Genomic DNA, 10,880 nt, shown 5'->3' on the forward strand with positions numbered 1-10,880 from the left:
AGTGAGCAAAGTGGGTAAAGGGAGGTATTTGGAAAACAATAATAGCATGTTCATTAGATGCATGTGGCATAGGACAAATGGGAGGTAGGCAGATTAGAAAAGGCAGTGAGTAGTGGTATAAAGAAGTATGGGAAAGGTGAGAGGTAGGCAGATTAGAAAAGGTATTGAGTGGTGGTATGAAGAAGCAAAGTTGCGTTTGGACGATACTTACAAAGAAGGAGCGCAATGACCGGGAGATGTATACGAGAAAGCGATAGGAGGTCAAGAGCAAGGTGAAGGTGTTGAAAAAGAGGATAAATGAGAGTTGGGGTGAGAGAGTATAATTAGACTTAAGGGAGAATAGGAATATGTTTTGGAAGGAGGTATAAAATGTGCGAAAGACAACAGAACAAATGGGACCATCGGTAAAAGGAATAAAAGAGGAAGTGATAACAAGTAGTGATGGAGTGAGGAGATGAGGTGAGGAGGAGATGGAGCGAGTATTTCAAAGGATTGGTGAGTGTGTTTGATGATAGAGTGGCAGATGTAGGGGTATTTAGGTAGGGGAAGTATGCGAAGTGAGAGGGTCAAGGAGAGTGATTTGGTGAAAGGAGAAAAGATACTGGCAACCTTGAGGAAGATGAATCCGGCAAAGTGGCGGGATTGGAGGGTATTGCAGTTGAATTTCTTAAGGAAGTGACTGTGTTGTTGATTGGTTGATAAGGAAATTCAAGGAATGTATGGATCATGGTGAAGTGCCTGAAGATTGGAGGAATACAGGCAAAGTGCCACTGTACAAAGGCAAAGGGGATAAAGGTGAGTGTTCAAACTACAGTGGCATAAATTTGTTGAGTATATCTAAAAAACTGGGGTGAAGAGAGTGGTGAGAGTAAGTGAGATTGGAAAGGAGACTTGTGTGAGGAAATACCTGGAGAGATTGAGTGCAGAATGGAAAAAGGTGAGAGCAAATGACGTAAGGGGAGTGGGAGAGGAATGGGATGTATTTAGGGAAGCAGTGATGGCTTGCGCAAAAGATGCCTGTGGTATGAGAAAGGTGGGAGGTGGGCAGATTAGAAAGTGTAATGAGTGGTGGGATGAAGAAGTAAGATTGTTAGTGAAAGAGAAAAGGGAGGCATTTGGATGATTTTTGCAGGCAAATAGTGCAGATGACTGGGACATGTATAAAAGAAAGAGGCAAGAGGTCAAGAGAAAGGTGCAATAGGTGAAAAAGAGGGCAAATGAGAGTTGGGGTGAGAGAGTATCGTTAAATTTTAGGGAGAATAAAGAGATGTTTTGGAAGGAGGTAAATAAAGTGCGCAATACAAGAGAACAAAGGAGAACATCGGTGAAGGGGGCTAATGGGGAGGTAATAACAAGTAGTGGTGAAGTGAGGAGATGGAGTGAGTATTTTGAAGGTTTGCTGAATGTGTTTGATGATAGAGTGGCAGATATAGGATGTTTTGGTCAAGGAGGTATGCGAAGTGAGAAGGTCAGGGAGAATGGTTTGGTAAACAGATAAGAGGTAGTGAAAACTTTGCGGAAGGTGAAAGCCGGCAAGGTGGCGGGTTTGGATGGTATTGCAGTGGAATGTATCAAAAAAGGGAGGTGACTGTGTTGTTGACTGGTTGGTGAGGATATTCAATGTATGTGTGGTCATGGTGAAGTGCCTGAGGATTGGCGGAATGAATGCAAGATGCCATTGTACAAAGGCAAAGGGGAAAAAGGTGAGTGTTCAAATTACAGAGGTATAGGTCTGTTGAGTATTCCTGGGAAATCATATGGGAAGGTATTGATTGAGAGGGTGAAGGCATGTACAGAGCATTAGATTGGGGAAGAGCAGTGTGGTTTCAGAAGTGGTAGAGGATGTGTGGATCAGGTGTTTGCTTTGAAGAATGTATGTGAGAAATACTTAGAAAAACAAATAGATTTGTATGTAGCATTATGGATCTGGAGAAGGCATATGACAGAGTTAATAGAGATCCTCTGTGGAAGGTATTAAGAGTATATGGTGTGGGATGCAAGTTGCTAGAAGCAGTGAAGTTTTTCTCGAGGATGTAAGGCATGTGTACGAATAGGAAGACAGAAAAGTGATTGGTTCCCGGTGAATGTCGGTTTGCTGCAGGGGTGCGTCATGTCTCCATGGTTGATTAATTTGTTTATGGATGGGGTTATTAGGGAGGTGAATGCAAGAGTTTTGGAGAGAGGGGCAAGTTGTTGTTCGCCGATGATACAGCGCTAGTGGCTGATTCAGGTGAGAAACTGCAGACGTTGATGACTGAGATTTCGTTAAAGTGTGTGAAAGAACAAAGCTGAGAGTAAATGTGAATAAGAGCAAGGTTATTAGGTTTAGTAGGGTGGAGGGACAAGTCACTTGGGAGGTAAGTTTAAATGGAGAAAAACTGGAGGAAATGAAGTGTTTTAGATATCTGGAAGTGGATTTAGCAGACGATGGAACCATGGAAGCGGAAGTGAGTCACAGGGTGGGGGAGGAAACGAAGGTTCTGGGAGCGTTGAAGAACAAAAATGGGTATGTTTGAAGGAATAATGGTTCCAACAATGTTATATGGTTGCGAGGTGTGTGCTATAGATATGGTTGTGCGGAGGAGGGTGGATGTGTTGGAAATGAGATGTTTGAGGACAATATGTGGTGTGAGGTGGTTTGATTGAGTAAGTAATGAAATGGTAAGAGAGATGCGTGGTAATAAAAAGAGTGTGGTTGAGAGAGCAGAAGAGGGTGTATTGAAATGGTTTGCTCACATGGAGAGAATGAGTGAGGAAAGATTGACAAAAAGAATATATGTGTCAGATGTGAAGGAAACGAAGAGAAGTGGGAGACCAAATTGGAGGTAGAAGGATGAAGTGAAGAATGTATGGAAAGAGAGAAAGTTATCTCGGAAAGCAAAAGTGGGTATGTCTGATAGAACAGTAGTTCCAACAATACTATACAGTTGCGAGGCATAGGGTTGTCCGGAGGAGGGTTGGTGTGCTGGAAATGAAATGTTTAAGGCCAATATGTGGTGTGAGGTGGTTTGATCGAGTAAGTAATGAAAGGGTAAGAGAGATGTGTGGGAATAAAAAATGTGTGGTTGAGTGAGCAGAAGAGGGTGTGTTGGAATGGTTTGGACATATGGAGAGAATGAGTGAGGAAAGGTTGAGAGAGAGAGGATATATGTGTCAGAGTTGGAGGGAACAAGGAGAAGCGGGTGACCAAATTGGAGGTGGAAGGATGGAAAAAGATTTTGAGCTATCGGGGCCTGAACATGCAGGAGGGTGAAAGGCGTGCACGGAATAGAATGAATTGGAACGATGTGATATACTGGGGTCGACGCGCTGTCAATGGACTGAACCAGGGCATGTGAAACATCTGAGTTAAACCATGGAAAAGTCTGTGGTGCCTGGATGTGGTTGGGGAGCTGTGGTTTCGTTGCATTACATATGACAGCTAGAGAATGGATGTTAGCGGATGTGGCCTTTCTTCGTATCTTCCCTGGCGCTATCTCCCTGTCGCCTGTGGGGTGTGGTGGGGTGGAGTCGGAAATGGATAAAGGAGAGCAAGCATGATTATGTACGTGTATTTATGTGTATGTATATGTATATTCATGTATGTGTATTTATATATGTACGTGGATGTGTGTATATATGTGTATGAGAGTAGATGGGTCTTTCTTCGTCTGTTTCCTGGCGCTTCCTCGCTAACGCTGGAAACGGCGATCAAGTATTATAACAACAACAACAACAACAACAACAACAACAACAACAATGATGATAATAATAATAATAATAATAATAATAATAATAATGATAATAATAATAATAATAATAATAATAATAATAATGATAATAATAATAATAATAATAATAATAATAATAATAATGATGATGATAATAATAATAATAATAATAATAATAATAATAATATACTGTAATATGCAGAAGATCTCAAGTCACAAGCGAATAATTTCAAATATTTGAGAGTAATATTTGAGGAGAAAAATCTGCAGGAAAGGGCAATGAACGACAGAATCTTTAAATACAATGTAAACTTCAGTGTGCCTAACTCTAAATATAACCCAGTGAAATTCAAAATCGTCTTGTATAACACCAGTCTAAGACTCAAGTTTGATTTGTGGAACCTTGTCACACAACCACAATAGGTTCACAGATCCAGGCTGCCGAAATGAGAGCACTGAGGTTGATCAGATCAGTAAGGTTACAAGAATTGATAAGAAACACCAAGATACGAGATATCAAATGCTACATTTGTGTTAGAAATATCTGAAAAGAACAAGTTGAGGTGGCACGACCCTGGGCAATGAACGGAGGACGCGAGATATGCCGGGAAGTACTTGAAGTGGGGACCTGAGGGAAGACGTCTAGCAGGACCGATGGACTGAAGGCATCAAGAACTGGCTTCGAAGAAGCGGGAAGACAGAGGAAGAAGATGAAAAAACTGAGGGAACGAGGACAAGGACGATTGACTGGGAGGCTGGCGACTGATGTACTTACTATACCTGGCATCTTGTGAGAAGGGTGAACAGTTCCCGAAAAGCTTCCAGTAAAGTACCAGTGAAAAGTGTGTTGGGTAAAACTCTGGTACATATAAATGAACCTGTGCACCATCGATAGTGTCCAAGTTGATAGACAGAATACATTGTTATTAAGTGGGAAACAATCTGTCTAGTTCAGTGTAAAGGTAGACTATTACAAAGCTCAGTGCCAGGATGCATACTGTCTGCTGTCCACATCGGTCGTGCCAGCAACTGACAGAACATAAAAAGTTTGCTGATGACACGAAATCTGGAAATAAAAGGCGACGGAAGGAAGTCTATACAAAGTGATTTAGACGTAGTGGTCATGTAAACGGTTCTTGAACTAAATGTAGACAAATGTAAAGTAATGGATTTTGGTGGGAAAATATTAATTACGAATATGAAATGTTCGGTGAGCCATAATTAGAAGCACAAGAAGAGAGAGTCTTTGGAGTGATAACTGCCAATGACCTGAACTACGCAAAGTAATATACTGTTGCATATAAAAGGCAAAGTGTCATGATTCATAGCTAGAAATATCAACAATAAAAATAAAGACACAATACTTACTCTTTACAAGACCCTAGTAAGATCTTATTTAGCATACGCTCTCCAGCTCTACTTCCCAGCGTGACCAAGAGCGATGAAAAACTAAAAGCGGATGAAAGCATGAAAGTCATGGGCACTAAATGTTGTATGACTGATGATGGTGAGTGAGTTGTAGGACACTGGAAGACCCTGTCATAAGCTACTGTCAAGGTAAAGGCTAAACAAATATTTCAGTGGTGTCAGTTATCAGTAAATGAATTTGTTCATGAAGGAAGATCATTCAATCAAACGCATTCTGTACTTTTTGATTATGTGATTCAACCTCTTCTTCACTCCAGAGTTAAGGGTCTTCCCCGTAAGCTCCTGCTAGAGTAAATAGATTAGGATATATTTTTTCAATAATCACACTTTCCTATAAACATTCCACGGCAGTGTACTCTCATAACTATATAGTGATCCTTCTTACGCAAGTTGGAGAGACCCGGAATGAGCAAGTGATGTGTGACGACCAAAGCTATAATTGGTCCATCAACCTGACACCTAACATCAATTTGTCACATTTCGATAATCAAGTGATGAATTTATCCAGACAACATCATGGGGTTAATTGGTACTTGGGACGGTTGTTTAAGACGCAAGCTATGTTCACTGGAGGTGTTTACTTGCTAGTGCAGAAAATCTTAACATCAAAACACCATCAGTTCGACAACAGTGATGTAAAAAGTCTTTGGATGCCTAAAAGATAACTGAAAAACAAAAAGGCTTTTGTACAGAATTAGCTCAAATAGCCGGTCGGCCAACTTATATGAAATTTCCTCCGTAAAATCGTTAATGATGGAAAGAAATCGCGAACTGAGATCATATCTGCTGAGCAAAATTTGCATATGTAACGTTGCTTACCTCTGTGTCAGACGTATTGTTTGTGGGAAATTGTAGTGCAGGAATTAACAGATGTTTACATATTTTGCTTCCGTTGAATGTTATGAATTGGTAATCCAATAATATTAGTGATAAAGACAATAGTAGTTTTATTCTTCATTTTCTTTCATACTTGTTCGCAGTTTCCTGCGTTAGCGAGGTAGCGCCAGGAACAGTAGAAGAGAAGACTCTTTCGCTCACATTCAATCTATAGCTGTCACATATAATACACCGAAACCACAGCCTCCTGTCCACAACCAGGTTCCACACACCTCTCCATGATTTCCCTAGACTGCTTCATGTGTCCTGAGCGGTCCATTGTTAGCACGTTGACCCCTCAATACCACATTATTCCAGTTCACTCTATCCCACGTATGTCTTTCACCCTCCTGCATGTTCAGGCCCCGGTTACATATAATCTTTTACACTCCAACCCTCCACCTCTAACTTGGTCTCTTGCTTCTCCTTGCTTCCTCAACTTCTGACACATATATCCTCTTTGTCGACCTTTCCTCCCCATTCTTTCCATACATCCAAACCATTTCAGCTCTCTCAACTACACGCTTCTTATCATAACACCTCTGTCTTACCGTAACATTCCTTACTTGATCAACCCTCGTCCATCACATATGGTCCTCAAACATTTCATTTTCAACACATCCACCCTCCTCCGTACAATAACCCATGGCTCGCATCCACCCTACATCGCTGGAACTACTACGGTTTCACACATACCCATTTTTGCCTTCCCGGATAACGACCTCTCTTTCCACACATTCTTCATCGCTCCCATAACCTTCTCCCCCTCACCCACCCAATGACTTACTTCCGTTTCCATGGTTCCACATCGTGTGGCAATACCAGGTTCCCTATACCTACAGTATATCTACTGATTCCCTGCTGTTTTACGTTTGGGAGGATACACTTATATGATTAATCAAATAACACAAGAGTGTGGCTCTTACCGTGGGGTGTGCTGGGGGACACTACCACCTCTTGACCACCGCCAACCTCGTCTGTCACCACCAGGCTCTGCGGCTCCATCTGCCCCGGACACCACAGCTGCACCACAGTAACCACAGTCAACCCCGTCAGCCACGCCGATAGAACCCGCGCCTGCTGCCGTTCCGTCATGCACATCCGACCCATCCTGTGGATCATAATAGAATAGCAGTACGCGTAGGGTGGGTGTCATGTTATGGGTGACGGAGAGTGGGTGTCATGCGGGGTGTGACAGAGGGTGGCTATCATGCGGTAGGTGATGGAGGGTGAGTGTCATGCGGGATGTGACGCAGGGTGGGTGTCATGCTGGATGTGACGGCGGATGGGTGTCATGCGGGAGGTGACGTAAGGTGGGTGTCGTGCGGGAGGTGACGGAGGGGGGTGTCATGCGGGAGGTGACAGAGGGTGGGTGTCGTGCTGGATGTAACGAAAGATGGGTGTCGTGTGGGAAGTGACAGAAGGTGGGTGTCATGCTGTAGGTAACGGAGGATGGGTGTCATGTGGAAGGTGACGGAGGGTGGGTGTCGTGCGGGAGGTGACGGAGGGTGGGTGTCATGCGGAAGGTGACGGAGGGTGGGTGTCATGCGGAAGGTGACGGAGGGTGGGTGTCGTGCGGGAGGTGACGGAGGGTGGGTGTCATGCGGAAGGTGACGGAGGGTGGGTGTCATACGGAAGGTGACGGAGGGTGGGTGTCGTGCGGGAGGTGACGGAGGGTGGGTGTCGTGCGGGAGGTGACGGAGGGTGGGTGTCATGCGGAAGGTGACGGAGGGTGGGTGTCATGCGGAAGGTGACGGAGGGTGGGTGTCGTGCGGGAGGTGACGGAGGGTGGGTGTCATGCGGAAGGTGACGGAGGGTGGGTGTCATACGGAAGGTGACGGAGGGTGGGTGTCGTGCGGGAGGTGACGGAGGGTGGTTGTCGTGCGGGAGGTGACGGAGGGTGGGTGTCATGCGGAAGGTGACGGAGGGTGGGTGTCATGCGGGAGGTGACGGAGGGTGGGTGTCGTGCGGGAGGTGACGGAGGGTGGGTGTCGTGCGGGAGGTGACGGAGGGTGGGTGTCATGCGGGAGGTGACGGAGGGTGGGTGTCGTGCGGAAGGTGACGGAGGGTGGGTGTCATGCGGGAGGTGACGGAGGGTGGGTGTCGTGCGGGAGGTGACGGAGGGTGGGTGTCATGCGGGAGGTGACGGAGGGTGGGTGTCATGCGGAAGGTGACGGAGGGTGGGTGTCGTGCGGGAGGTGACGGAGGGTGGGTGTCGTGCGGGAGGTGACGGAGGGTGGGTGTCGTGCGGAAGGTGACGGAGGGTGGGTGTCATGCGGGAGGTGACGGAGGGTGGGTGTCGTGCGGGAGGTGACGGAGGGTGGGTGTCATGCGGGAGGTGACGGAGGGTGGGTGTCGTGCGGGAGGTGACGGAGGGTGGGTGTCGTGCGGAAGGTGACGGAGGGTGGGTGTCATGCGGGAGGTGACGGAGGGTGGGTGTCGTGCGGGAGGTGACGGAGGGTGGGTGTCATGCGGGAGGTGACGGAGGGTGGGTGTCGTGCGGGAGGTGACGGAGGGTGGGTGTCGTGCGGAAGGTGACGGAGGGTGGGTGTCATGCGGGAGGTGACGGAGGGTGGGTGTCGTGCGGGAGGTGACGGAGGGTGGGTGTCGTGCGGAAGGTGACGGAGGGTGGGTGTCGTGCGGGAGGTGACGGAGGGTGGGTGTCGTGCGGGAGGTGACGGAGGGTGGGTGTCGTGCAGGAGGTGACGGAGGGTGGGTGTCATGCGGAAGGTGACGGAGGGTGGGTGTCGTGCGGGAGGTGACGGAGGGTGGGTGTCGTGCGGGAGGTGACGGAGGGTGGGTGTCGTGCGGAAGGTGACGGAGGGTGGGTGTCGTGCAGGAGGTGACGGAGGGTGGGTGTCATGCGGGAGGTGACGGAGGGTGGGTGTCGTGCGGGAGGTGACGGAGGGTGGGTGTCGTGCGGGAGGTGACGGAGGGTGGGTGTCGTGCGGGAGGTGACGGAGGGTGGGTGTCGTGCGGAAGGTGACGGAGGGTGGGTGTCGTGCAGGAGGTGACGGAGGGTGGGTGTCGTGCGGGAGGTGACGGAGGGTGGGTGTCATGCGGGAGGTGACGGAGGGTGGGTGTCATGCTGGATGTCTTACTGATGGTGTTGCTTTCCAGTACAATAACACCATCACTAAGACTTTAATAAACAGTAGGCCAAATCATGCAACAACTGGGAGTGTTTACGACGTCAAATGCAAGGCATCATAATGTATTCATATAGGCCAGACAGGTAGAACTGTAACGGAGAGGGGTTCTTGGCACCGTTATTCAGTAAGCAGGGATGACCACAAAAATGCGATCGCTAAAACACTGTAATGAAAATATCTATCTCATAGATCTTGAAAATCCCGTTATTCTATACCCCTCTGCTGATTATGCCACATGCAACGTCTCTGAATCTGTCTTAATTGCTAATACTAAGAACTTTAATATGTCCCCGGGCAATTCTAAAGCCCATCCTAGCATTAACCAAATCATTATGAGAGAATTGACAAAAAACGAAAACAAAAAAGTTGTTCAAGACACACCCAGCTACCCAGGTCAACCCCCGCCACCTGACCCTCCGTAATCACGCTCCTTTACAACGGTTAAGACCAGACAAAGCAGACAGTGCTTGGTCTATACAGACTGGTGTTGGACGCTGGGATTCAAGTGTGATGTTGGGATTTGAATAACTTTAAGTACTGGCACCTGATGAGGTGGACTGTCTCCACGAAACATGTGCCACATGCAAAGAAAAATTAAATGTTGAATATTATTGTATGAACAACTGAAGTGCGATTTCACCTTCATATACATATATATATATATATATATATATATATATATATATATATATATATATATATATATATATATATATATATATATATATATATATATAGTATATGATGTAATGAATACATGTGAACCAAGTTATGCATACCTGTACATGCCGTTTGTGTGGTTCGGCTGAAGTGATGTGTGAGGCAGGCGGGACTGACCGGTCACCACGGCGGATGTGTACGTATAGCTGCACAACACCGCCCGCCAACACACTGGTACACCAAGCTCTCTGTCCAGTACTCACTGGCAAAATATTTGTATCTAGTTTAGCAAAACTGCATGACAAGTTTCCTGATGTAGACAGTAATAGTGTTCATTCAAAGTATATCTGACTTCACTATAAGTGTTTTCATTAGAGAAAGGAATTGTTTAGCGAAGTACGTGAGAGAAATGTGTCGTGTGCCTGAGGCGGCCACCACGTCATACCTGCACTTGGGGAAGGAGGAAAACTGTAACATTATTCTATACTCACCTATGGCCACAGCTTAATCCCTAGTCTTGTATTCACTCTTTCCATACTTTTCTGCATGTTTACCTTACTGACTCTATTTACCACATTGGTATGTATGTTTACCATACTGACTATATTTACCATTCTGGTCTGCATGTTTCCCATACTGACTCTATACCAAAGATTTGTTATTGGATCTTTGCCCTATATTTACCATATTGGTCTGTATGTTTACCATACTGATCCTATATTTACCATATTGGACTGTTTGATTACCATATTGGTCTATATGTTTACCATACAGATCTATATGTTTACCAAGCTGATGTGAATGCTTACCAAACTGATTTGTATGTTTACTGGTCGGTACGTATGTTCATCGTACTACTCTATATGTTTACCATACTCATATGTATATCTGCCATACTGGACTGTATATTTAACTATATTGTTCTTTATATTCACACTTCTATTCTGTGCGTTTACCATATTAGACTATCTTACTGGTCTCAATGGTTATCATACTGGCCTGTACGCTTTACAACTTGGTTTCTAGTGTACCGTAATGGTCTGTATTTTACAAT

General features: G+C 45.7%; 1 protein-coding gene across 1 annotated transcript in view; it reads right to left on the reverse strand.

Annotated features, from left to right (window-relative positions):
* LOC139755463 (uncharacterized) overlaps nt 1-10,488 on the reverse strand; it is a 58,708-nt gene extending 48,220 nt beyond the window's left edge. The window contains exons 1-2 of the mRNA XM_071673792.1: nt 9,946-10,488; nt 6,941-7,125 (exon numbers count right to left, since the gene is read on the reverse strand). Of these exons, the coding sequence (XP_071529893.1) occupies nt 6,941-7,125; nt 9,946-9,953 (193 nt within the window). The 5' untranslated portion in view covers nt 9,954-10,488. The remainder of the gene's footprint in view (nt 1-6,940; nt 7,126-9,945) is intronic.
* Nucleotides 10,489-10,880: the final 392 nt, after the last annotated feature.

The sequence above is a fragment of the Panulirus ornatus genome, chromosome 19 (genome assembly GCF_036320965.1).
Source record: "Panulirus ornatus isolate Po-2019 chromosome 19, ASM3632096v1, whole genome shotgun sequence".
Taxonomy (NCBI): Eukaryota; Metazoa; Arthropoda; class Malacostraca; order Decapoda; family Palinuridae; genus Panulirus; species Panulirus ornatus.